This window comes from Micropterus dolomieu, linkage group LG23, assembly GCF_021292245.1.
Source record: "Micropterus dolomieu isolate WLL.071019.BEF.003 ecotype Adirondacks linkage group LG23, ASM2129224v1, whole genome shotgun sequence".
Lineage (NCBI taxonomy): Eukaryota > Metazoa > Chordata > Actinopteri > Centrarchiformes > Centrarchidae > Micropterus > Micropterus dolomieu.
Genome location: NC_060172.1, coordinates 4,549,343 through 4,576,971, shown reverse-complemented (window position 1 = coordinate 4,576,971; position 27,629 = coordinate 4,549,343). Strand labels below are relative to the sequence as shown.

General features: G+C 43.3%; 4 protein-coding genes and 3 non-coding genes across 7 annotated transcripts; 3 read left to right on the top strand and 4 right to left on the bottom strand.

Moving 5' to 3' along the window:
* Positions 1–6: 6 nt before the first annotated feature.
* Positions 7–448, bottom strand: LOC123963900 (histone H2B 1/2-like). Its single transcript, XM_046041000.1, has one exon. The coding sequence runs from the start codon at positions 411–413 to the stop codon at positions 42–44; it is 372 nt and encodes a 123-aa protein (XP_045896956.1). The 5' UTR covers positions 414–448; the 3' UTR covers positions 7–41.
* An 11,300-nt stretch (positions 449–11,748) lies between these two features.
* On the bottom strand, positions 11,749–11,821 carry trnav-cac. Its single transcript has one exon. It is a non-coding gene; the product is annotated as a tRNA-Val (tRNA).
* Positions 11,822–12,128: 307 nt separating this feature from the next.
* trnav-aac lies at positions 12,129–12,201 on the top strand. Its single transcript has one exon. It is a non-coding gene; the product is annotated as a tRNA-Val (tRNA).
* Positions 12,202–15,032: 2,831 nt separating this feature from the next.
* Positions 15,033–18,022, bottom strand: LOC123963880 (early growth response protein 1-like). Its single transcript, XM_046040971.1, has 2 exons — positions 17,154–18,022; positions 15,033–16,781 (listed from the first exon to the last, which is right to left on the bottom strand). Exons 1-2 carry the CDS (start codon positions 17,365–17,367, stop codon positions 15,541–15,543), a joined length of 1,455 nt encoding a protein of 484 aa, XP_045896927.1. The 5' UTR covers positions 17,368–18,022; the 3' UTR covers positions 15,033–15,540.
* A 2,419-nt stretch (positions 18,023–20,441) lies between these two features.
* trnaa-agc lies at positions 20,442–20,514 on the bottom strand. Its single transcript has one exon. It is a non-coding gene; the product is annotated as a tRNA-Ala (tRNA).
* A 2,446-nt stretch (positions 20,515–22,960) lies between these two features.
* LOC123963892 (heat shock protein beta-11-like) lies at positions 22,961–23,855 on the top strand. The gene has a single exon (XM_046040991.1). It carries the CDS (start codon positions 22,972–22,974, stop codon positions 23,617–23,619), a length of 648 nt encoding a protein of 215 aa, XP_045896947.1. The 5' UTR covers positions 22,961–22,971; the 3' UTR covers positions 23,620–23,855.
* Positions 23,856–25,176: 1,321 nt separating this feature from the next.
* entr1 (endosome associated trafficking regulator 1) lies at positions 25,177–27,181 on the top strand. Its single transcript, XM_046040998.1, has 6 exons — positions 25,177–25,281; positions 25,483–25,618; positions 26,302–26,375; positions 26,465–26,576; positions 26,658–26,720; positions 27,016–27,181. Exons 2-6 carry the CDS (start codon positions 25,610–25,612, stop codon positions 27,169–27,171), a joined length of 414 nt encoding a protein of 137 aa, XP_045896954.1. The 5' UTR covers positions 25,177–25,281; positions 25,483–25,609; the 3' UTR covers positions 27,172–27,181.
* Positions 27,182–27,629: the final 448 nt, after the last annotated feature.

Genomic DNA, 27,629 nt, shown 5'->3' with positions numbered 1-27,629 from the left:
CCCTGAAAAGGGCCTTTGTGTTGCTGGGTGTAACAGCGGGTTTACTTGGAGCTGGTGTACTTGGTCACGGCCTTGGTGCCTTCAGACACGGCGTGCTTGGCCAGCTCACCGGGCAGCAGCAGGCGGACGGCGGTCTGGATCTCCCTGGAGGTGATGGTGGAGCGCTTGTTGTAGTGAGCCAGACGGGAGGACTCGCCGGCGATGCGCTCAAAGATGTCGCTCACGAACGAGTTCATGATCAGCATGGCCTTGGACGAGATGCCGGTGTCGGGGTGGACCTGCTTCAGGACCTTGTACACGTAGATGGCGTAGCTCTCCTTCCTGGTCTTCCTCTTCTTCTTGCCGGTCTTGGAGACGCTCTTAGAGACGGCTTTCTTTGAGCCCTTCTTCGGAGCCTTAACCGGATCAGGCATCTTTGTTAACTTCGTGTGAAACAGTCTTCAACGAATGAGTCTCAACCGCTGAGGCGGCACGTTTATATGCGCTTGATGCAAATGAGACTGTGCTGTTCCTCGTACAGGATTGGCTGAGATTTAAACGAGACTGAGCATGCGCGATCCAAGAAATTTTGGACATTTCTCTCTGAGAAGTGAATAAAGAGAGTTAATTTTATTTATTTTAGCTGTGGAGGAAAGTATTCAGATACTTCAGTAAAAGTACTAACACCACAGTGTGAAACATCTCCTGTTAGATTGTTGTTATTATTTCTCATGTGTTCGTGTGAAAGCAGGATTTTACTGCTGTAGTTTTTAAGGTGGAGCTCGTAATTATAGAACCTGATAATTATAAACCGGCACCTTCACAAAGATTCACAGTTTGCCAACCAACAGTCCAAACCTCAAAAGTATAAAAAATAAAAGAGAAATCAACAATTAAAAAGCAGCAAATTCTCACACTTTACAAGCTGGAGCCATAAAATGTTTTTAACATTTATTTTTATTTGCTGTCAGTAAATGAATCACTTTATCAACTATTCGGTTTTTCTCTGCTTGTATAAACTGTTGGGTAGATTCAATTTGAACACATTATATTTCACCACCAATAGTGACACTGATCACATGTGTACAGACAACAAAGCTTGAAGTTTAGGGGAAAGATGGTTTCTGATTATTAGTTGAGTGAGAGTTCACATTAATGTTTAAAGACACATGAGATTAAGAAATGAACCCTATAGTAAAAAGACAATATGCAAATTTGTAATAAAAAATATCTTTCTGAAAGGACAGCAGCTGCTTTAATATTGATTCCAGGCCTGATACTTTAAAGTGGACTGAAAACAAACAGTTTTGTTCCTGCGCTTGGCTCTGATCCATTTTTGTTTAGTTGGTTGAGTGTTTTTAATATTTGTTGAGCAAAAAGTTAAGATTTCTAGATTCTGGCCGAGCCTCCAGGAACTGCTCCATCTGCATCCTGCGTTTCATCATATTTGGTCTTTTCAGCGACGGGAGCTGATTGAAAGGTGGAGAAGAAGAGAAGTTTTCTTTGTTTGAACTCTTTAACGTTTTCTCTTTTAAAGTATTCTTTTTCAGCCACACTGCTACAGTAATGTTAAATGTTACATGTGAAGTTAATTAAATTGTTTTAAAGGCGTTCAGTAAAAAAGAACCTGACTGATCCATTTAGTAACTAACTTTCTGACATGAACCTTGCTGTTCTTTTGCGTTAATGACTGTTCGTGGATCAGTTCCAGCTTCAGTAATGTAAATGTTGCCTTAATGTCCACAGAGTCACAGTGTTATAAAGAAGGACGGTGCCGGCTGCAGATTTTATTCTGAGCTGAGGATGAATCCACGATGTCCAGAGACGGCTGTCTCTGTCCTTACGTCCATGACAGATTCATCATGGATGCAGCCATGTTTCCAAAAACGAAATGAAACGGTGTGTCTGAGAGCTGCTTCAGGCTCTGCAGGAGTTTGTAGAAAAGAAAACCCTCCTCCCGAGCAGCTTAGCTTCACAGCATAAGTCACTGATCCATCCGCTCCTGAACAACAAACAACGGCAGAAGAAAAAAAGAACTGGTCTGTTTCTCAGGGGTCCAAAGTCGTCTTTTCTGATTCTCATTTGGAAACCAAGGTCCCAGAGTCTGGAGGAAGAACAGGGAGGCACACAAACCAAGATGCTTGAAGTCCAGTGTGAAGTTTCCACAGTCTGTGTTGGTTTGGGGAGCCATGTCCTCTGCTGGTGTTGGTCCACTGTGCTTTATTAAGTCCAGAGTCAGCGCAGCCGTCTACCAGGACATTTTAGAGCACTTTATGCTTCCTTCAGCAGACGAGCTTTATGGAGATGCTGATTTCATTTTCCAGCAGGACTTGGCACCTGCACACACTGCCAAAAGTACCAAAACCTGGTTCAATGACCATGACAAGAATCTACGGGACATCGCCAAGAGAAAGATGAAAGACATGAGACCGAACAATGCAGAAGAGCTCAAGGCCGCTGTTGAAGCATCCTGGTCTTCCATAACACCTCAGCAGTGCCACAGGCTGATGGCATCCATGCCACGCCGCACTGAGGCAGTAATTCATGCAAAAGGGGCCCAAACCAAGCACTGAGTACATATGCATGATTATACTTTTCAGAGGACTGACATTTCTGTATTTAAAATCCTTTTTTTTTATTGATTTCATGTAATATTCTAATTTTCTGAGATTTTGAATTTGGGGTTTTCATAAGCTGTACGAAATAATCATGGAAATTATATCAAATAAAGGCTTGAAATATCTCACTTTGCTTGTAATGAGTCTATATAATATAATTCACTTTTTAAGTTGAATTACTGAAATAAATGAACTTTTGCACGATATTCAAATTTTTTGAGTTTCACCTGTACTGTTTACATGTGTATGAGAGGAATGTAATGTCCATGTTTGATGCTGCTCTGACCCCCCTCCTCCTTTCAGGGTGGAGCCTGCCGGAGTCCGATGGTTGAGACCAGGTCTGAGGAAGTGTAAGTGTGTTTTTCATTTCATTCATGAAAACATTCAACCATCTTCAGACTGTGACATCACTCATTCAAAGTGCCAATCAATGAACAGATGATAGATCAATAACTGCAGCTGGACTGTGTCTCGTTCTCTCCGTCAGATTCCTGTCAACTCACATTCGACACAAACACAGTAAACAGAAACATTAAACTGTCTGACAACAACAGGAAGGCGACATATGTGGAGGAGGATCAGCCATATCCTGATCATCCAGACAGGTTTGATCTGTGGCCTCAGCTTCTATGTAGAGTTGGTCTAAACGGTCGCTGTTACTGGGAGGTCGAGACGACAGGAAGAGTTCATATATCAGTGAGTTACAGAGGAATCAGAAGGAGTGGATTAAAAAATGACTGTGAGTTTGGAGGGAATGATCAGTCCTGGAGTCTGAGCTGCTCTGGTGGTGGTTGTTTCTCTGTCTGGCACAATAAAAGAGAAACCTCCTCCTCCTCCTCCTCCTCCTCCTCCTCCTCCTCCTTCTCCTCCTCCTTCTCCTCCTCTGGTAGAGTAGCAGTGTATGTGGACTGTCCTGCTGGCTCTCTGTCCTTCTACAGAGTCTCCTCTGACACACTGATCCACCTCCACACCTTCAACACCACATTCACTGAACCTCTTTATCCTGGATTTGGGCTCTGGTCCTGGTCCTGGTCCTGGTCTGGTTCCTCAGTGTCTCTGTGTTCTGTGCAGGAGGGAGAGTCTCCTCCTGGTAGAGAACAGATCAGTTGAGTCTGTACAGGATCACAGAAATCTTTCAGCTTCTTGTAATAAATCCATCAATGAACTTTGTACAAAGTGATTCAAAGTGATTGAACAGATTCCTCATTTCCATGTAAACTTATTCCACTTCCTGTCCTTTAAAGATGGAAGCTCTGATCATTAAATGGTGCAAATGCCGTTGACTTGGACCTTCTGTCATGTGTTGCTTTGAATGAGTGTGTTTGTTGTCTTTCTCAGCTCAGGACTACTGACAGGATTCAGCTGGAAGATCCAGTATATGGCCAAAAGTTTGTGGACACTATTGTCAATAAGGAAATGCTTAGTTTGTTCTTTAGTATTTTTATTTTTTCTCGTTTCCCTTCTGTGTTTTGGAATATGAGTGTCTTTATATTACAGCCTTTATATTACAGCATCATTCAGTTTGGCTGCAAAGAGGTGAGTTTGCAACATCAGTAACATTCAAGTTAATGTAAAAACCACTGAACATCACATGATACATTTTCAGCCTTAACAGATTCAAATTTGACGAAAACAGATAAAGACATGAAGGATTCAGTATTTGTCCTCCAGAGCTGGTTCCTGACTGTGTGAAGACGGCTTTGAAACAGGAAGTAAATCTACGTGTTGGGACATAAAATCTAATATGGGACTCATTTGGGGGAAAACTGTCTTTTTTGTTGTTGAAAGAAATGTTTCAACACAATATCAACTACATAAAATCACCTTTTCTGAGCATCACACACTCAAAATACACTCAGGTCCATAAATATTGGGACAGCAACACAATTCTAATCTTTTTGGCTCTATACACCACCACAATGGATTTGAAATGAAACGAACAAGATGTGCTTTAACTGCAGACTTTCAGCTTTAATTTGAGGGTATTTACATCCAAATCAGGTGAACTGTGTAGGAATTACAACAGTTTGTATATGTGCCTCCCACTTTTGAACGGACCAAAAGTAATGGGACAATTGGCTGCTCAGCTGTTCCCACGGCCAGGTGTGTGTTATTCCCTCATTATCCCATTTACAAGGAGCAGATAAAAGGTCTAGAGTTCATTTCAAGTGTGCTATTTGCATTTGGAATCTGTTGCTGTCAACTCTCAATATGAGAGCCAAAGAGCCGTCACTATCAGTGAAGCAAGGCTGAAAAATCAAAACAAACCCATCAGAGAGAAAGCAAAAACATTAGGTGTGGCCAAATCAACTGTTTGGAACATTCTTAAAAAGAAAGAACGCACCGGTGAGCTCAGCAACACCAAAAGTGCCGGAAGACCACGGAAAACAACTGTGGTGGATGAGCGAATAATTCTTTCCCTGGTGAAGAAAACACCCTTCACATCAGTTGGCCAGATCAAGAACACTCTCCAGGAGGTAGGTGTATGTGTGTGTCAAAGTCAACAATCAAGAGAAGACTTCACCAGAGGGTTCACCACAAGATGTAAACCATTGGTGAGCCTCCAAAACAGGAAGGCCAGAGTAGAGTTTGCCAAACATCTAAAAAAGCCTTCACAGTTCTGGAACAACATCGAATGGACAGATGAGACAAAGATCCACTTGTACCAGAGTGATGGGAAGAGAAGAGTATGGAGAAGGAAAGGAACTGCTCCATGATCCAAAGCATACCACCTCATGAGTGAGGCACGGTGGTGGTAGTGTCATGGCGTGGGCATGTATGACTGGTTCTCTTGTATTTATTGATGATGTGACTGCTTACAAAAGCAGCAGGATGAATTCTGAAGTGTTTCGGGCAATATTATCTGCTCATTCAGCCAAATGCTTCAGAACTCATTGGACGGCGCTTCACAGTGCAGATGGACAATGACCCGAAGCACACTGCGAAAGCAACCAAAGAGTTTTCTAAGGGAAAGAAGTGGAATGTTATGCAATGGCCAAGACAATCACCTGACCTGAATCAGATTGAGCATGCATTTCACTTGCTGAAGACAAAACTAAAGGGAAAATGCCCCAAGAACAAGCAGGAACTGAAGACAGTTGCAGTAGAGGCCTGGCAGAGCATCACCAGGGATGAAACCCAGCGTCTGGTGATGTCTATGCGTTCCAGACTTCACGCTGTAATTGACTGCAAAGGAAAGTTTGATTTATGATTGTTAATCTGTCCCATTACTTTTGGTCCCTTCAAAAGTGGGAGGCACAGATACAAACTGTTGTAATTCCTACACCGTTCACCTGATTTGGATGTAAATACCCTCAAATTAAAGCTGAAAGTCTGCAGTTAAAGCACATCTTGTTCGTTTCATTTCAAATCCATTGTGGTGGTGTATAGAGCCAAAAAGATGAGAATTGTGTCGATGTTCCAATATTTATGGACCTGAGTGTAAGTATAAGCACCGCAGCAGTGAGTTGGTGAAGTAAAGATATCTAGAAATAAATGTCAATGTCTTTATTACCTCATTTTATCCAAGAGATAAAACGAGGTAATATTTTCAACATGTACATTTGTCAACTGTCAAAACTCGTTATACTAGAAACACCAAACACATCAGCATATTATGCTAATGGTGATTTTTACACATTTCTGCATGGATATGAAATTGTACATACAAAATACTTCAGACCCTCAAGGATCTCACAGACCATGTAATTATTAGCATTTAATAAATTGGAATTCCCAACACATCTGTGAATGTAGCTGCACTCAATTCAATTCAAAAGAGCTTTATTGGCATGAATGTGTAACAACAATATTGCCAAAGCATCATACAAACAACATAAGAACAAATCAACCCCATACATTTCATTAAACAAGTAAGTAAAGCACTCTTTTACATGACTTAACAAAACCCACCTCTTTCGATTAACCTTCAAAGTCAAACAACATCACACCAAAAATAAAATAAATTATAAAATTTTAATTAAGCTAATTTATTTATCATTATTATTATTTTACACAGCTGGTAAACATCAGCAGGTCTGTGTGTTGAAATGTGAAATCACTCCTACTATCTAAACACGATTTGATCAGGTCAATCCCAGAATCCTAAATACATGAACAGAAGAGAAAATATCTGTGGCACAATGAGAAAATAATATTTGGACTTATTTAAGTGTCTCAAAGAAATTCTGACAACAACTTTATATGAAAACAGATTTGGTCTGGAATTAGAGAGAAATGTCTCTTTGACAGCTTGATGCACCTGCAGATTCATTGATATAATCCAGAATAACTAATCTGTCCCTGTTTTATTTTCTGAACATCATAAAAGCAAATAGAACTTGTACTAAGTGGTATTTTGTGATCCTGTCATAATAATGAATGTTTGGCTGATCATGAAGTCTCAGCTTCAGTTTCTCTGCAGCTTTACAGGTAAAGTTATTCTACATTATAATAAAAACTCTTTCTTGTTGATGTCCAATAGTTATTATCATGTGTAGAAATATTAATAATGGTATAATATAAAAATTAATCTGGTTCGCAGCAGGACATGAAGCAGAACATGAAAGTTTTTGTGCTCTCAGGACTTCTCAGATGAAGTTGGTGATTCTCCTTCAGGTCCTGAACGAGTCTGGGGGAACAGCACAAACAGCCTGCAGCCATCAGCAGCTGCATCTTCCTCGTTAGTATAGTGGACAGTATCTCTGCCTGTCACGCGGAAGACGGGGTTCGATTCCCCGACGGGGAGAAACTTTTCTTAAACGAAGTTCAGATTCTGCCACTGTCACATTTAAAGATTACCGATCCAGAGGAGAGCAGCAAGTTAGAGGTCTGGAAGCTCCTGAGTTTACTGAACTGAAGACACTTTTCTGTCCTGATTCATCTAGAAGCAGGTTTACTGCACTTTATATATTATATTTATATATTCTGCTGCCGTCTGGTTAAACAGGAGTATTGTGTCTCTGTAAATTGGTACAAAAGGGTGTCAAACTACATTTAACTGCTTCGTCTGATTCTTACAAATGTTTATTATACATTACATACATTATATATCCATCACATGTGAAGTTTTGGTTCACTGCTTGACATTAATGAAACGAGAGAGTTCAGTTGACACTTTGAGAACGAGTGTAATATTTTTTCCTCTCGGTCTGCAGGTTCTGGTTTAGTTTTGTTCCTGGTTCAGAGAAAACTCATGGTGAGTAATGATCTGATCCAGAATCCAGTTCATCATATGAGTTTGCAAATAAAGGCGGTTTGAGTTGGTCTGTATAGATTTTATGAATTATTTCTGGTAAACATGTGACTCAGAAAAGATATTTTTCACCAAATTCTGTAAATTAAAAACGGAAATAGGGTAACAAGGGGTAACAAGGGGTAAGACCCCCCCACACAGAAATTCTAACAAAAACACAAAATCTCTCCCTGAACTAAAAATATCCTGTTTCATCAAAATATTTTTAATAATTAGGTATAATTTTTATTTTCTTGTGTTCAATTTATATATATCTGTATATTTACAGTAAGGGGAGCCTGAAGACAAGTTTGCTTTTTTTAGATTTTTATAGTTTCTAAGTAGTAAAATGATGGATTAGTATGTTTGGGATAAAATGATAAATAACATCAGGCAGGTTTATTTCTATAATCCAGCTAGTTCTAGTTTGTTTTATCTGTAATTTACACAAAGTGAATTCTTCAAAACAAAAAAACCCAATAAACTAATGTTCTGTGTCAGAAAACAGCCAATGAGCTGTGACCTCACTTCTGTGTTGCATAGAGAGAAGGAGAAACACACACATGTTCAGTGAAAGACATCAGCTGTAGTTCCTAAATAAATGAGGAATGCAGCTCTGAGTTGAAGCAGTGGGGGCCCTGAAAAGGGCCTTTGTGTTGCTGAGGGTTTAATAAATGCCTGCAGAAAGAAAAACAGACTTTATAGACTTTTCATTAAGTCTCGTCCCCCAGAAACAGGAAATAAAGAGAAAAAGTAGAAGAATATTAAAGAAAGTTTACTATAATAAAATATTAGAGAAGAATAAAAATAATATGAAAGGTTTCTGGAATATTCTAAATAGTTTTATTAGAAATGGAACTAAAACTAAAAATACAAGTTACCTGGAATATTAGATTGAAAATGAGGAGATAATAAATAAGTTGATTTTGGTTGATCTCTGACAGTGTAAAAGATTTAGTATCTTCTGCTCCTCTATCCGACCACTGCTTCATCAGTCTCACCTTAGAACCAGTAATAATCACAAACAAAACGAGGGTCACTGGAAACTCAGTGCCAGCCTGTTACAGTCCCAAACGTATCGTCAAGGGCTTAAAGACATAATTTATGAAACTACTCAAGACTCCAACCTTCTATCTTCTAGCTCTAAATGGGATTATTTAAAAATCAGAATAAGAAACTTTTCAATCTCTTTTTCTCAAATTGCCCTTTTAGAGGAGCCAATTTAACAAGAGAGATACGTCTCAGCTGAAATAGACCCACACTTACAGGTACTGACAACAGAAAACCGAACCAAATTAGATAATATATATACAAGAAAAGCAAATGGAGGCTTCACACATATTTTCAAATGGTCTTGAAAAGCTTTTCCTCAAATAATAAGTCACACTCGATCAGGATTTAAGACGTTATACACGATAACATTCGGCTTGAATATGAGCATGTAAAGGCTTTATTCTCTTTTTGGATTTTTACAAGGCGTTTGACACAACAGCTCTTTATTTTTAAGGCTCTGGAACTCTGTGGTTTTTATAAGGACACCAACAGCTCAGCATCTCTCTCAGGTGGCACCACGCCTCGCTTCACTATCCACAGAGCTATAAAACAAGGCTGCAACGTCTCACTCTTCATAACTGCAGCTGAAAGGCTGTCAATCCTCATCAAAAACTCAGATATTGAGCAGTTAATTAGATCAGCTTTATTGCCAGGTATGTGTACAAATACGAGGAATTTGACTCAGGATTGTACGTTGATCACGATGTGCTTACTTATACAATAATACAAAATCACAATAATAAAATAAAATAAAGTCATACAGACTTCAGTGTAGACGACAAATACACACTATGAACAAAAACAATGTAGACATATTGACAAATAGTGCAGTGAGCAGAGTGCAAAGGATGCAGGAGTCTGTACATGTCGGAGGAGGATGTGATATACAGGTACATATACATGCATACATGTACACATGTACACAGTGCAATGAAGCATAGTGCAAAGGCTGCTGGAATAAATAAGTATTTTGTGCAGGTGTAGAAGGTGTGAGCTGTTATCTACACATGAGGCAGATTATATCCCTATTAAAACTGCAGTCAAACACTCGGGTATACATATAACCAAAGATACTAAAATGGATGAATGTAAATCAAGATTAGACAGATGGTTAAATAGAGATCTTCCTCTGTTTGGTCGCATTTATAACCAAAATGGAAAGCCTTTCCAGATGCATTTACCCAGCCTGCTCTGTGCCAAAACCATCTATACATTAAACTTTGATTACATCTGGAAAAGAAAACCCTGATATCTGAAAAAAGTGACTACAGTGAAAGATGGTGGGCAACAACCTTAAAGTCTAAATGTTTAAGATGCTTTCTAGCAAACAGTAGAAGCTTCTGGTACTGTGTCTCCAGGGAATTGTTTAAAAAATTGCAGGTATTGATTTTCTTTTACGCTGTGACTTTGATGTTCCAAAACTTTCAAAAATTGTCTGGATTGGCAGATTTATTCTCTTTAAAAATAAGTCTGTTTTTCATGGAAAACATTTACTAGACAACTATGGAAATGTTTTATCTTATCTTTCATTTCTAGTGCAATCGTAAAACATTACGATGTGGTCGTCCAAAGCGTCCCACCTGTCCTTTAAACTACCTCATATGTTCAACCCCCCTCTCCTTCCTGATCTCTTCCCTCTGACTTCATACCCAGTGCAACACACCCCAAATGCTGCTTCTCTTATTTTCAGTCATTCTTCTCTGAAGAAACTACGTAATGACATATATCCTTCAAGAGAACTCCTCTCACGTAGATTTAACTTTGCTCCATGTATGTTCTGAGATGAGGAGACCATCTGTTCTTCTTTTCACAGTAACACATTCTGGAGTCACGTACGATTGGCTGGAGCCTCTTCTCCAGTCTCACTTTCACTACAGATAACATTTGGAATTATAAAGAAGGACAAAAACTATGATCTGCTTTTAAACACTTTAATTATCTTTTTATGAATTTTTCATCCACAAATGTAAATGTATAAAAACAGCCTCTATTTATGTCTTCAACAAGTCCCTGTTGTTCATGAAGAAGAAAACAGCAAACGAACGCCTTAATTTTATTGATGCCTTAAAATTAACTGAAGCCCCTTAAATGTTGTTTTATTACTGTTTGTTTATCCTCTGTTATTTTATGTATTACCTATTATCATTTTTCATTATCATAATTTAACTTTAATTTATTTTCTTCTCCCTAAAGTTGCTTTTGTCGTCCTGTTAGCACTGACACTTTTCTACACAGATTGTTGTAAATTTTACACCTAAATAAAGAAAATAAAAAAATAAGAAACAGATTTGACAGAGGAACGCGCCTCAAGGTCAGAGAGTTTGTGAGGGGGACTCTGGGACTGGGCCATGGTGAGATGACCATTGCTCAGGGCGGAGTCCACACCTGGAACCTTCTTCTTCTTCATTGGCGACTGGCAACCAGAGCATTATCGCCACCTACTGGATCCTTGTTAGCCTGCAGATGTGTCATTATTATCTGGTTTTGTGCAGTATTCTCTGCTGCGATTTATTCACTATAACTATTCTCCATTACACTTCTTTAATAATGTAAATATTGTACATATCCACACTCCTTTATATTTTATATTTATTACCTTATATTTCTATATTTCTATATCTAACTTCTTTCTATTATTATTTCTATTCCTTTATGCCTTGATGTGCAATGTGTGCAACTGTAACACATGAAGTCAGTACCGCGACTCAGCCACAAGATGGAGCCACCGCCTCAGTGATGAAGAGGAGCCCGGTGGTTTTTCTGCCTCAGGTGAACAGAGCAGCTGCTGCTGTGTCACTTCAACTGGATTTTTTTTAGGTCATGATCAGCTAATTTAAAAAAGCTTCGATTCAGAAACAAAAATAATGTTTCCGCCCGGTTTCGAACCGGGGACCTTTCGCGTGTGAGGCGAACGTGATAACCACTACACTACGGAAACTACCACGTTGGACTAATGAGGAAGAAGAGATTAGATCCTTCACCTCTTCATCACTGTTTATACCGGAACACTGACATGTTACATTGTGTTTAACATCGTTTACTCTCGTTATGTATGACAATGTTTGCACTTTTAATGTGTTAAATGTTTCAAACCGGATGTGCGTTAATAACACCGCAATTTAGCGCAGCTAAAGGTTTAAACTGTCAAACACAAACCGAAAACACTCGTCCTATAAAGAGTCTGTAGTTCTGCAGGAAGATGATGATAATATTTATAGATTTAGCTAAAAGTAGCATTAGAATCAGTTTCCGTAGTGTAGTGGTTATCACGTTCGCCTAACACGCGAAAGGTCCCCGGTTCGAGACCGGGCGGAAACATGTTTTAGTTCCTTCTGGGACAAACCTTATATGGACGTTCAGCTTCCGTGACGTTTGTCTGCAGGATGCAGCTGGACCCAGTCAGTCCTGAGAGCCAGCCGTTAGCTTAGCATCAGTGCAGGTGCTGCGGGTTTTGTGTTTCTTGTCTGTCGCACTTTGCTTGTTAGCAAGCGGGAAGCTTCCGGTCTACAATATGAAGCGAATGCAAAGTCCCTGAAACCTGCATTCTATTGAAAATCCAGCAGGGGGCGACTCTTCTGGTTGCAAAAAGAAGTCCGGCTCCATTAGAAATAATGGGAAAATGTTTCTACTCAGCTGAATCATTACTCCAGTAAACATTTTCCTGATGAGTTTATGGTCTTAGTCGCTAGTTTCAAGTCTTCTTCAACACAAAATGATGTTCATTTAGTAAATTATGCAGAGTATGTTTCAGGGCGGGGTTATCTCTGATTGACAAGTCGTTACCATGGTGACCTGTCAATCAGGATAGAGTGACTCGTACCCTCAGAGCTGTGTAAATTTAACCAGCGCCGTTGAAAAAGCTTATTAGGAGTCGGCTGTTCACTTTCTCTGGCGAGTACATTTAGTTTTAAACCTGTTGTTCTCTGGACAAAGTTATCAGCCCTGTTAAAATGACAGTTAACGTGAGTTACAGTTGCACCTAGCTAAGCAAGCAAGCTAGCTAGCTACGCACACGGCCATTAGCTCCGCCGTATCGTCACTTCCGGGCACTTCCTGGTTGCAAAAACTCGACATGGCGGCGCTCTATCGGCCAAACTCGAGGCTTCAAAACGGCAGTCCACAAACCAACGGGTGACATCACGATGACTACGTCCACTTCTTATATACAGTATATGCTTGTTAGTAGTAAGGTGGAGCCGTGCAGCTAGCCCCGTGCTAACGTTAGCTGGCTGCCCTGCCTTAACTCACTACTGCTTTTAGAAACAATTCTCTCCACATTTACTTTGTACCGTTACATCATTTCTGGCTAAAATCAACACTTTGACAAAATACCGCCACAGAGGATGGTAATATCGATAGTTAGCTGGTGAAGTAATGTGGAAAGCTGTAGTCTTTAGCATCGGATAATGTTAGCAACTGCTCGGCATTAACGGACGAGCTAACGTTATCTTAACTTCAACCTTTTATACATGAAATCACGGTCAATATAATTTGGCTTTCAATCATCATCATCTTCTTTACCTTATATATTTTAAATTTATTGACATTAGTTTGTAAAAATCCATTTTCACTTTGATATTAAAGAGTTTTTTGGCCGTTTTTTGGTTTCAGTGTTGTTGCTGTGTTCAGAATCAGTAGGCAAGACGCTCGGGAGCGATTTCTTCACAGAGGAAGCAGCGTACAGGTCGTCAGAGGGAACCAAGAAAGCTGGCAAGTGGTTCATTTTAACCTGAGGTTACAACCCGTTCACACATAGGCAAAAATAAGTAAGTCTTTTCATTAAAAACTACATTTAACTCTATTTAATATTTCTTTCAGTCCGTGCTCAGACTTGCTGTCAAACTTTGTTTCTGCCCGGTTTCGAACCGACGGCCTCCCACACAAAGAAGCACAGTAGGGGAACAGTGGAGCTTAACTTGTTCCCTTCATTCTCTATGGCAGGTCTTATCACTACGAATGTAATATATTCTTGGCCACAAGTGGAATTTTGGTGGCGCTGTTTCCCCGTTTTAGGTAAAAGTAAGGAGACCGCAGTACTTGTGTACTTTTACTGCTGATACTTTAACTACATGAAGCTGAGGATACTTGTGTATTTTTACTGCTGATACTTTAACTACATGAAGCTGAGAATACTTGTGTACTTTTACTGCTGATACTTTAACTACATGAAGCTGAGAATACTTGTGTATTTTTACTGCTGATACTTTAACTACATGAAGCTGAGAATACTTGTGTATTTTTACTGCTGATACTTTAACTACATGAAGCTGAGAATCCTATCAGGACTTTAAATTTTACTGCTGATTCCAAGAGTTTTTGTACTCTGCAGCTGAAGTACTTGTACACACACACAGAGTCCGGGCGTCCCGCCAGCAGAGGGCCGGCCGGCAGGAAGCTCCTTATTTGGACATCAGGACGTCCGCTGCAGCGACAGGAAACACCATATTTGGTCAGAAGGTGTGTTGTGTTCCTGCTGAGAACTGGCAGAGCAGCCTGTGACAAGGTCTGTTCCTATTGGCTGTTTGACACACACACACACACACACACACACACAGAGGATTAACTGTGTGTGTGTGTTCACTTTAAACTCTGACCTTCACATTAAAACATTTAATTTTTTAATCTTTTTAAAATGTAATTATTTTTATCTTACAGTCCATTTAAAACTCGTGTTTGACGCCCAGGAAATAATTAGATAAAATCTGACTTTGAAATCTCCTTTATTTATTTTATTTTGTTGTCCAACAGGAAGTCCAGCTGATTGTTTGATCTTTTGACTGATTATTTGATATTTTATTATTGTTTATATTTGTTGTTTTCAGCCAGTTAACATTTTGTAACATTTTCCAACTCATGATCCCCTTATTCTGGGGCTTTCAGCTACATCACATGGTCTTCTTCTGCTCAGCTGTCCTGAAACTCTTCATTTGTCAAGTTCATTTTTTAACCTTGGAAACAATAGCTGTCCACTAAAGGACACTTACACACTTATTCTTGAGCTTTCAGCACCGTCGTCCAGTCTTCATCAACAGATTAACGTGTCCTCAGATAAATAAACTTAAGCTACATGTGCTGATGAAAACCATGTGATCCGGTCAAAAGCTCCAGTCAGCAGCTGTAATAAAGGGTCTGAAATAAAAGCACCAGCATGAGTTTGACTTTTTATTGTTGCAGCTCCTTAAAGAGGAAACAGTATAAAACCCGACACTGACCTGCATGTAAACAGACAAACGTCCCAGAACCTACGCAGTAGGCAGAAAACTATAAAAGTATGTACATTATACTACAAGTACACATTATGTACACTTACAAACTATTTACACTCGTTCATAAAAGAAAAGTCTTCACAGCCACAGAGTTTGAAGTCTCCTTAATTTAGCAGTTTTCTCTATGAAGTTTGGTCCTGAGAGTTTTTATTCCACTGCTAAAGGTCAAAGTTCATGTCCAGAAAGTGACACAACTACGGTGGCTGAGAAGGCTCAAACTGAATGAGTCTGACACATTGAGGTGTTTCACCTGCGCCACCAGAGAAACGCTCCTCACCTTGACCTTTGACCTCGTCGCTAAGCCCTTATCTCCAGTTTGGTGTCCGTGTGGATGGTCAGACGGGATTCAGTCTGAGGTCAAAGGTCACGAGGGGACAGGACTTCCTGTCTGTCAGCAGATGTTGGCGCTGTGCGGGGAGGCGAGCTCCGACTGAGGACTCCCCATCGGCGAGGAGCAGGAGGAGGAGTAGAAGTGGGGGGACGGCGAGGAGGTGTAGACGTGCGACAGTGACGAGGTGAAGCAGGGGGAGGCGGCCTGCATGCTGAGGGAGGAGAAGGAGGAGAAGGAGGAGGAGGAAGAGGAGGAGCTGTGAGCGGGGGAGGAAGAGCAGGAAGTGGGGGGGGAGCAGTAGGCGGGTGGCGTGCTGATGGCGATGGGAGCAGAGGAGGAGGAGGAGGAGGAGCTGTCGGTCCTGCGGTCCCGCTGCCTCTGGTGGATCTTGCCGTGCCTCTTTCGTTCATCGCTGCGAGCGAACTTGCGCCCGCACTCGGCGCAGGCGAACGGCTTCTCGCCGGTGTGCGTGCGGATGTGCGTGGTCAGGTGGTCGCTGCGGCTGAAGCTCCGCATGCAGATGCGGCACTGGAACGGCTTCTGGCCCGTGTGCACGCGCACGTGGCGCGTCAGCTCGTCTGAGCGGGAGAAACGGCGGTCACAGCCGTCAGCGGGGCAGGCGTACGGGCGCTCGTGCGGCGGCGTCTTGCACTGCCGGCCCGCGGGAGACTTCCTGTTCCGGCAAGATTTGGTGAGCAGGGCCTGGAAGGCGGGGCCAGAGGCGGAGCCCTGAGGCTGTGCCTGGATCTGCGAGGAGAAGGCTTTGATGGTGGAGAGCGGCGTGAGCGGAGGCTGCGACGAGTTCAGGCTCTGTGACATCACCGGCTTCTGGTCCTGGGTCAGGCCCAGCTCGCCGTCCTGCTGCTGCGGCAGGAGGTAGTCTGGGAGCATCGGCACCACCAGGGAGGACGGCTGGAGGCCGAGTCTGGAGGCGGGGTAGGCGGGTGGGGGGCCCTGAGGCTGGAAGGCAGGCTGGGGGTCGGCGGGGGCGACAGTGAGGTCGGAGCCAGCGGCGGTGGTGTACGTCGGCGTCGCAGAGAAGACTGAGGTGACGTCGCCGCAGCTGATCTGGACGGAGCTGAAGCTCGGCTGGGACGCCACTGATGATGTCACTGATGAGGATGCCGGGGCCGCCATGCTGACCAACCCCGTGAACAGGCTGAGGAGAGGCTCCGCCCACAAGCCACCGCCACCGCCGGAGGCCGCCGGCTCGAAGGTGAAGCGGCCGCTGTAGGCCAGAGGGGGGAGGCGGGGGGTGAGGGGAGGGAGACTCTGCAGGTCCGGGAGCTCCGACAGACAATCTGAGAGAAGAAGAACAGCTGATTACCTGAAGCACCTGAGAAGGAAGTGTGCTCTGATCTGATTGGCTGCTGTGAGTCAGCTGACTCAGTAGTGATTACATCAGAGTTTATCTGACAGCTGCTGAATCTTTTTAATCTTTATTCAGACTTGACATCAGATCAGCTGTTGGAACAGTTGAACTGTTTAATTATTAACGGTTATTTATTATGACGGTTAAGAAACAGCCTTAAATTCTGCAACACCTCAGTTTCACAAACTTATTTTACACTTTCACTCTTTGCATGTTATATTATATGTGAGTTACAGCTGAAGGAGCTGTGTGTTCACATCTCCTCCTCTAAACATCCTGTAAAAACACTGCCCGTCCTCACCTCCGTACTCTCCGGGCTCCGCGCTCAGCAGCCCGGCCGCCTCCGCCGCAGACGCGGCCAGCAGCGAACCTCCGGCCGCGGCGTTCTGCAGCAGCATCTGCAGCTCCTCCAGCTTCGAGTACCCGTCCAGCGGGGAGAGAGGCTGCGGGAGGCCGGCCAGAGGGTCGGAGAGCTGCAGGGCGGACAGGAGCAGTTCCGCTTTGGTCGCTGCCATGTCTCCGGAGGAAGGAGAGGGAGAAGCGGCGGCGGGTGCGGAGCTCAGCCGCTGCTGGAGCCGCGGAGTACCGGACTGTTCCTGCGGGAGCACCGAGCCGCTCTGCGCTGCTGAGCCCGGCGGAGAGGCGCTCTGCACGGGCTGCTGCTGCTGCTGCTGCTGCTCAGGGCGGTGGTGCTCGGAGGAATCCAACGCTGGAGGGTGTTCGGGTCCAGGTTCCGGGGTCTCAGATCTTATTTTAGGATCTTTGTGTCATCAGAGAAAGTGATCAACATCAGATGTGTGTTTCCGGTTGGTGTTTCCACGTGCGGACGGTGAGAACTTGAACTTGAGCTCTGTCACTTCTTCAATGAGGATCCCCGGCTTTATAAAGACTCCTGCGTGACGTACGTTCCCAAATATGGCGGGGAGGAAAGCCCATGTTTGGGCAGAGCCGGGAGCGAGCACACCGGGCTGCACGCGGAACGCTCCGGTGCTCTCGCGCTCTTTGTGCTGCGGGTTCTAACAGCGCGAACGCTCCGGTAGAGTCCGGCTCCCGGTCCGGCTCGCCCGGGCGTCGTCCGTCGGCCGGACCACAGCCGGTAAACCGGGCACGGGGAGCGCAGCCAGCAGCCATGACCGGAAACCCCGGAGACACATCACAGCTCAGGCCACGTGACGGAGAGCTTCCAGCGGCGTCATCACTTCCGCGCGCCTTATATGGTGTCTTCCTGTCAGCTCTGCGAGCCAAATACAAACTACTGACAGGCAGTACACACAAGTACAAGTACTGTGTAAGTCTCTGGCTACAGTGAGATGTATTTTTATACACTACTGAGTACTCTAATCTGCAAAACTTGATCAGAAAAGTAACTGCAGCCGTCAAATACATGTGCAGTATAAAGTACAATGTTTCTGGAAAGTAATGCAGTAAAGTACGAGTTCCTCATGTTTGTACTTGAGTATGTAGGCTACTTCCTTTCCACCACAGGTGTAGTACTGTACACTGGCGGTGGAAGTACTCAGGTTTAACTTATGTAAAAGTACTATTACTACAGTGTAGCAATACTCTGTAAGTATTGTACCTAAGTACTCTCAGCTTAATTTAAAGTATCAGCAGTAAATGTACTCCGGTATTATCAGCTTCATGTACTTCACAGACAAAACTTCATTAATAGTAAATAGCCTTCAATACTGCGGGTACTGTGTGTATTTATACTGCTTGCTGTGTAATTCTGAGTTTAACTGCTGGTGTTTGTAACTCTTAGCCTACGTACACTGTCTTGTATTGCAAATTGTTGTTGTTTAGTTATTGTATTACATGTTGTTGTTGTTTACTTGTTGTATTGCACATTGTTGTTTAATTATTTATTGCCTGTTGTTGTTTACTTGTTGTATTGCACGTTGTTGTTTACTTATTTATTTCCTGTTGTTGTTGTTTACTTGTTGTATTGCACGTTGTTGTTTAATTATTTATTTCCTGTTGTTGTTGTTTACTGTTTTATTGCACGTTGTTGTTTACTTATTTATTTCCTGTTGTTGTTGTTTACTTGTTGTATTGCACGTTGTTGTTTACTTGTTTTATTGCCTGTTGTTGTTTACTTGTTGTATTGCACATTGTTGTTTACTTGTTTATTGCCTGTTGTTGTTTACTTGTTGTATTGCACGTTGTTGTTTACTTATTTATTTCCTGTTGTTGTTGTTTACTTGTTGTATTGCACGTTGTTGTTTAATTATTTATTTCCTGTTGTTGTTGTTTACTGTTTTATTGCACGTTGTTGTTTACTTATTTATTTCCTGTTGTTGTTGTTTACTTGTTGTATTGCACGTTGTTGTTTACTTGTTTTATTGCCTGTTGTTGTTTACTTGTTGTATTGCACATTGTTGTTTACTTGTTTATTGCCTGTTGTTGTTTACTTGTTGTATTGCACGTTGTTGTTTACTTATTTATTTCCTGTTGTTGTTGTTTACTTGTTGTATTGCACGTTGTTGTTTAATTATTTATTTCCTGTTGTTGTTGTTTACTGTTTTATTGCACGTTGTTGTTTACTTATTTATTTCCTGTTGTTGTTGTTTACTTGTTGTATTGCACGTTGTTGTTTACTTGTTTTATTGCCTGTTGTTGTTTACTTGTTGTATTGCACATTGTTGTTTACTTGTTTATTGCCTGTTGTTGTTTACTTGTTGTATTGCACGTTGTTGTTTACTTATTTATTTCCTGTTGTTGTTGTTTACTTGTTGTATTGCACGTTGTTGTTTAATTATTTATTTCCTGTTGTTGTTGTTTACTGTTTTATTGCACGTTGTTGTTTACTTATTTATTTCCTGTTGTTGTTGTTTACTTGTTGTATTGCACGTTGTTGTTTACTTGTTTTATTGCCTGTTGTTGTTTACTTGTTGTATTGCACGTTGTTTACTTGTTTATTTCACGTTGTTGTTTACTTATTTATTTCCTGTTGTTGTTGTTGTTTACTGTTTTATTGCACGTTGTTGTTTACTTATTTATTTCCTGTTGTTGTTGTTTACTTGTTGTATTGCACGTTGTTGTTTACTTATTTATTTCCTGTTGTTGTTGTTGTTTACTGTTTTATTGCACGTTGTTGTTTACTTATTTATTTCCTGTTGTTGTTGCTTACTTGTTGTATTGCACGTTGTTGTTTACTTGTTATATTACACGTTGTTGGTGTGTACTTGTTGCATTATACATTGTTTACTTGTTTACTACTATGTATGTTCCATACATTTTATTCTGAGTTTAAAGCTCCTGGAAATGAGTTAGTATCGTCCTAATCTGCTGAACCCGTTCAGATTATTCTTTAATCAACACAGGAGGAAACTTCCCGGATGACTTCGGTGACTCGTGGACCTGGTAAAACTCGTCTGGACGCGTTTTTCCTTCTGATTTCTCAGAACAACTCTCTCACAGAGCGACGTCTCTTTAAAACCTAACTTGCCACAACATGTCTGCTTCAAGCCAAAACACACAGAGGAGAATTTTCCGATCTGTACCGTGGCTAACAGGATCTTAAAACGTTTGAACAGAAGGAGTAAGTCCACGTGAGCTCAGGTTGTCTTCTGCGGAAAAAGGAAGCTTGTGGAGGATGCGGGCATCGATCCCGCTACCTCTCGCATGCTAAGCGAGCGCTCTACCATTTGAGCTAATCCCCCGGTACCAACATAACGTCTCTCTTTCAGTATTTATATCAAAGACTCATGACGTTTCACTCACAGCCCTTGTGTCACACTATATATTTATATAATAACCTGAACTTCTCTTTACTTGTAGACAGTAAACGACGAAGAAAATATGTGTCTTTTATTTGACTCCAGCTGTCGTTTTACTTTTACTGTGAACAAGTTAACGTAGCACGGACCTGATCGATCCGAACTCCATTCAGAAAACAAACGTTTTAGAAGTTGTTGTCCTGCTGACTTGCTGACAGACCTGACAAAGCATGAATTCATATGTTTAACACATCAACATCATGTTGTCGTTATTTCGGAATCAGTTTGATCCGTTTATTGAAATAAAATCACAACGAAATGTTTGTTTAGGGTTCACACAGCTGTAGTAATGGCGGGTTGTTTATTCGCGTTATGTGTGAACACTGCAATAAACTCACGCGAGAGTAACAGAGGTGGACACCAAGTACACTTACACAAGTACTGTACTTAGGTACAAATTAGAGTAAGTTGTACTTGAGTATTTTCTTTTCATGCCACTTTCTCCTTCTCCTCCAGCTCAGACGGAGATATTTTTACTTCACTACATTTATCTGACAGCTTCACTTACTTTACAAAGTCTGATTTTTACACACAAAAACATGAAGAGTTTATAAAATATGTTTAGTTATAAATTAAACTCCAACAGATTGTACAAGTATAGCTGGTCCATTAATTTGATTGACAGAAATTTAATTGGCAACTCTAATTGTTGAAGTTAATGTAAAAACATTTGATGTGAAGATCTGCTGCTTCTGCTTTTTATTATTCAAAGTATTTTTAATCATGTTGAGGTTTGGACTGACAGAACAAACGTGAAGGAGTCACTTTGGGCTCTGAGTAACTATTTTCACAGTTTTTACAATCAATTAATAGAGAAAATAATCAGCTGATCCAGAATGAAAAGAATCATTAACCAACCAGTTCAACCTCGGCCGACAACAGTAAAATCCTGCTTTTACATGAATGCATGCCGAGTGATAATCTCATGACGTATAGGAACTTTATTCTGATTGACTATTTTAACTTTTAATAGTTTTACTTAAGTAAAGGATCTGAATACTTCATCCAGCTCTGGAGAAGAGCTCTGATGTCTAAAGACAGATGGATACTTTATCCTGAGGGAAATTCAAGAAAAGGATCAGTTCTGTATGTTTAAACCTGGTCCCCGTTTCCACACGCTGGCGTTGACATGACTCTTACGTAGGTACATTTATTGTCACAATATAAAAGGTTATAGCGTGAAATTGAGTTTTGGAACTCCCCTCTGCTACATAGCAAGGAAGGCAGCAGGGTGAGCAGATACCGCATCTGTTCCGAGAACACTTCCTCTTATAACACCTCTAACATACACTTCCTGTGCTCTTCTTCTTTCATCTCCTTACTCGTGCTGTTTTTGATGCTTTCTCGTTGCATGTTGCTCCTCGAATGTAAGTCGCTTTGAATCCGTTCAGTAGATGTTTCAGCCGGCAGCTGAACCGACAGCAGAGTATTCCTTCTGCATCAGGTGTCACAACGTCATGGGAAGGATCCCTACGAGGGACTCCCGGTGACCCCCTCACCTCAGTCTTGCTCAAGAACAGGTCTGAAATCTCGTGAGAGGAGAGTTGTTGCAGGAAGACGCCGGAGGAAACGAGGGAGAGGCTCTGACTCTGGTTTCCACCGGCGTCTAAAAATACAGAAATGATCCGTTAAGTTGTCAGGACGATGGTGCAGGGTGTTATTTTCACTCTTCACAAACGATCAGCAAACAGCTGTTTTTTACTTTGTTGTTCTGAGTCATCAACATGAAATACTGTCTCATATGTTTAACTGATTATATATAATAATAGAAAGCTGTAGCCGAGTAAGCGAGCAGGCGAGTCTCCACCGTGGCGACTTGTGTTCTGACATCATGTCTTTATAAAGTGAAGCACAAACAGTCACCCTGACGGTTATAACAGTCAGATGAGCAGCTGACCTCATGATCAGCTGTCCGTCCTCCAGCAGCTCGTTTAATGAACCTCTGAGAAACAAGGGCAGAAAAACAGCGGCAGGACTGTCGCTTACACTGACTCATGGTGAGCGTGCGTGTGTGCACGAGTGTGTCAGTGTGTGTTTTCACCTGCTTTATAAAGGCCATGACGGCGTCCTGCAGCAGAAATAGAACAAAGCTGAGATGTGTCGGCATGTGGCAGCAGGCTGCAGGAATACCAGCCGGGCTGCATTTAGACTGTGAGCGCACACACACACACACACACGCACACACACACACACACACACACACGCACACACACACACACACAGGAATGCAGCTCGAACTTTCCGACAGGGCGTGTGTTCGTATATAAAGAGCAGAGAAGCGTCAGACAGTCAGTCAGACTGAAGCTGCTGATCTGAACCCAGACCTCCACCACCGTCAGGATGTTGTGTCCCAGCGTTTTCCAGCCGTCCCCCGTCACCATGAGGCCTTTCCTGGACCTGCACTGGCCCGTCCGCAGCCTGTGGCCCGAGACCCGGCCGCTCTTCTTCCAGCTGGAGCAGGAGATGATGCGCCACATGCAGGAGATGAGGCAGAGCATGGAGTACATGGAGCGGCTGCACCAGAGGATCTTCGAGGAGATCGACCAGACCTCGTCCTACACGGGGGTCTTCAAGCCCATCGCCTTCCAGGAGGAGCCGGGCAGGGACGGCGCCAGCTTCGCCCTCAGCCTGGACACCAAGGAGTTCTCACCGCAGGAGCTGTCGGTCAAACAAGTGGGCCGGAAACTGCGGGTGAGCGGCAGGACGGAGAAGAAGACGGAGGACGAGAAGGGCTGCTCCTCCTACAGGTGTCAGGAGTTCCGGCAGGAGTTCGACCTGCCGGACGGCGTCGCCCCCGGGGCCGTCACCTGCTCGCTGGTGGGCGGCCGGCTGCACATCCAGGCGCCGCGGGAGAGACCGGCGACTGACGGGAAGGAGAGAGTCGTCCCCATCAGCGTCACCTCGGCCCCGGCCCTCACCTCCTCCTCCGGCGGGGGGCCGGAGGGCAGCTCCTCCTCCTCAGAGAGCAGCCCTGCTGAGAAAAACTGAGAACACACGTCGCCTCTTTTCACCGTCTTTGTTCATCTCAGCGTGGTTTTGGCGGACGCAGAGGGAACACGAAGCCGATGATCTTTACTTGCACTTTTTAATAATTCAGTGTTAAAAACTTGTTTTATTAACTTTTATTATCAGATGTTTTGGTTTCGTGTCCGTGTGGTTAACAAACTCTTTCCTGACAGTTTAATTACTCCCTCAGCAGCATAACATTAATATTTACTGCTGGTCTGCAGGCTTTGAACTAGTTCAATAACTTTCTGATTTTTAATCTCAAACCCTTTTTTAGGGTGACTGTGTAACGTCTACACTACAGCAAACTACACCAACGTTCATTAATGTAAACTGTCACTGTGTAATAAATAATTATTCTTTATATCTGATCTCATAATTATCATGTAAATGTTCTCATATTGACGTTTTCCTCATGACGTATTTCTAAAGCTTCATCATGACTTTTCTCTTAACGTCACATTATTGTCATAATGAGATTTTTGCTATTTACTAATAACTTTTCTCATATTTGGGCTCATATCTTGTATTTTTCTCCTGAAAGTGATTTTTTATAATTTTATCATTATGATTAAAATTTGCAGCTCTTGATCAGGACATTTAAATCTGAGAACGTTAATAACCGATTCAGGTTAATTATCACCCGTCAATCGATCTGAGACTGACAGCAGCATCCAATCCTGTGGTTGGTACTGTGGTGGTGGGCGGGGCTCAAAGCTAAACCTGAACTTCTTGGGACTAAAATCAAGGACAAACCTCCGGGTCTGAAAGTGACGGGGGGCGACTTAAACCTGCGGCCTCTCTAGCAGCCAGCGGGGGGCGACTTAAACCTGCGTCCTCTCTAGCGGCCAGCGGGGGGCGACTTAAACCTGCGTCCTCTCCAGCGGCCAGCGGGGGGCGACTTAAACCTGCGTCCTCTCTAACTGCCAGCGGGGGGGCGACTTAAACCTGCGTCCTCTCTAGCGGCCAGCGGGGGGCGACTTAAACCTGCGTCCTCTCTAGCGGCCAGCGGGGGGCGACTTAAACCTGCGTCCTCTCTAGCGGCCAGCGGGGGGCGACTTAAACCTGCGTCCTCTCTAGCGGCCAGCGGGGGGCGACTTAAACCTGCGTCCTCTCTAGCGGCCAGCGGGGGGCGACTTAAACCTGCGTCCTCTCCAGCGGCCAGCGGGGGGCGACTTAAACCTGCGTCCTCTCTAGCAGCCAGCAGGGGGCGACTCCAGCGGCTGCAGAAAGAAAATGTTTCTACTTGTCAGCTGATTTATTCCCTCAGTAAACACTTTCCTGATGAGTTTCTGGTCTCAGTCGCTAGTTTCAAGTCTTCTTCAACACAGCATGATGTTCATTTAGTAAATTATGGTCCCATTTAGAGGAACAGAGACCAGGAAGCAGGGGAGGCTTTAGGGCGGGGCTACAAGCTGATTGACAAGTCGCTACCATGGCGAGAGCAGCTGAAACTATTTTAATAAACATCACAGATCAGATCTCTGTCCATGATGATGTCACGGTGCAGTCAGGTACAGGTTTGTTGAGATGATGATTCTCAAACTGTGTGTCCAATCAGGAGGACGACGAGTGGGGGAGGAGCTTCCAGTCAGGTGTGGGCAGCACCTCCTCCCTTTGCACAGAGGAAGAGGAGGAGACCAGGTGAGTCTGCTGCTCACAGATTGGTTGATTTTTTCCTGCTAGCTTACAGTTCAGGTCATCATTACATATTCCTGATCTCCTCCACGTATGCAGACGACATTCAGCTTTATAATCATGTGATGAAACCACAGTCAGGGTGCAGTTTATTAGGAACACCTGTGGTCACCAGTGTTGATCACAGCTGCCTGTAACTGGGAACAGGTTCTCCTCCAAACCTGAAGTCCAGCAGGGAGGAGGAGCAGCAGGAGAGAACTATGAAGGAGATGATGAGACCTCCATCGCTGAACCGGTCACCTCCTGCAGGAGGAGGAGCGGGAGGAGCAGCCAGATGCAACAGGTAAAGAAAGTACACGGTTTCTCTCTTTCTGATTTTCATTTTATTACATGTCATGAAGATTTTACTGGACAATGATGCAAACACCTTAATCTACATGTCTGTAAACATGTCACCTGGTTGATTTTCAGCTGCAGGCAGTCGGTGTGTAGTTCAGGGAACCTGGGAGAACAGAGAACATTGAAACCCTTAAAGGGTAAAGGGAAGAGGTTAAAATTGGTAGGATAAAGGGGAGCAGGAGGGGCAGGCCAGGAAATGCCAGCCATGAATCTCCCTGAGACCCACCACGTTTTAAAAAATATATAAGGTATAATATATAGGAGGTGGTGATGGCGCATAGATAAGATGGTTGCCTTTGGTGTGGGAGACCCGGGTTTGATCCCCTCTGTGAGACATCCACCATTGTGTCCCTGAGCAAGACACTTAACCCCTCGTTGCTCCAGAGGCGTGCGACCTCTGACATGTATAGCTGTTGTAAGTCACTTTGGATTAAAGCATCAGTAAATGAATAAATGTAAATATAAAATAGAACTAAATTGTTTTAGACAGGACATTCTTTCAAGGTGGTGATTATTAGAGACGTATGAGAAATAAATAAAGCTGGGGTCAGTGCAGGAGCAGGTATGTAGTGAAGATGTCAGGTGATGGTGAACAAAAGCTTTATGTCCTGAACACACGTGTCTCAGTTGAAGGAGGAGAACGTGTTGCTGAGGAGAACCATCAGGGAGCTGCAGAAGAACTCAGAGGTCAGCGAACGCAGGTGAGAACCGGCCAATCACACGATGGCACCGACTTCACCAGTCAGAGCATTTACCCATCATGCCTCTGTGTCTGCGTCCTCCCCGTCAGGGTGCTGGAGCTGTCGGAGGAGCTGCTCCAGAGGAGGCGTCAGGAGGAGAGGGAGGCTCAGGATTTGGAGAACATGGTTCACTCTGTGGAGCAGAACCTCCACCTGATGACGGTACGTTTCCCCGAGCGGCCCGGAACTCAGGATCACCTGTTCAACAGCCTTCAGCTGTCTCTCTCTCTCTTCCCGTTGCAGAAGCGAGCAGTGAAAGCAGAGAACAGTGTTTCCAAACTGAAGGTGGAGCTGCAGCAGCTGCAGGTGAGAGAGACAGATTTGTATTAACTTTATTTAAACAGGTAATCTGACAGAGAAAGTGAAAAAAAGTCCTTTCCTAACCTCTTGTCCTCGACCTCACTGATGTCATGAGGAAAGACGTGAAGGTGAATTCAGAAAGGCTCCGACTGCTCTTACTCTACGGCCACCTAATCGTGTGTCGGGGGATGTTACTGACCTGCATTCATTGTTAATGGCTCTGTTAAAAATGTCCCCGTGAACCCAAAACACCTTTAGCTCTGTTTAAATGTGTACAGGTGTGTTTCTCTGTGTGTCTCAGGTGGAGGTCGACTCTCTGCGGTCGGAGAACGCCAGTCTGAAGGCAGCAGAGTCTGAAGTCGTTATGACGATGAAACACAACGCTCAGATGGCGTCTGAGTACCTGAACAAGACAGCAAGCCACGCCCACTCCTCCATACGGTCAGTACCTGAGTGATACGGGTGACTTTGTGTGTGAACGTGTGACTTTGTGTGTGAACGGGTGACAGTGTGTGAACATGTGACTGTGTGTGTGTGTGTGAACGGGTGACAGTGTGTGAACGGGTGACTGTGTGTGTGTGAACAGGTGACTGTGTGTGTGTGTGAACATGTGACTGTGTGTGTGTGAACAGGTGACTGTGTGTGTGTGTGTGAACATGTGAACATGTGACTGTGTGAACAGGTGACTGTGTGTGTGTGAACAGGTGACTGTGTGTGTGTGAACAGGTGACTGTGTGTGTGTGTGTGTGTGTGTGTGTGTGAACATGTGACTGTGTGTGTGTGTGTGAGAACATGTGACTGTGTGTGTGTGTGTGAACAGGTGACTGTGTGTGTGAACAGGTGACTGTGTGTGTGTGTGAACAGGTGACTGTGTGTGTGTGTGTGTGTGTGAACAGGTGACTGTGTGTGTGTGAA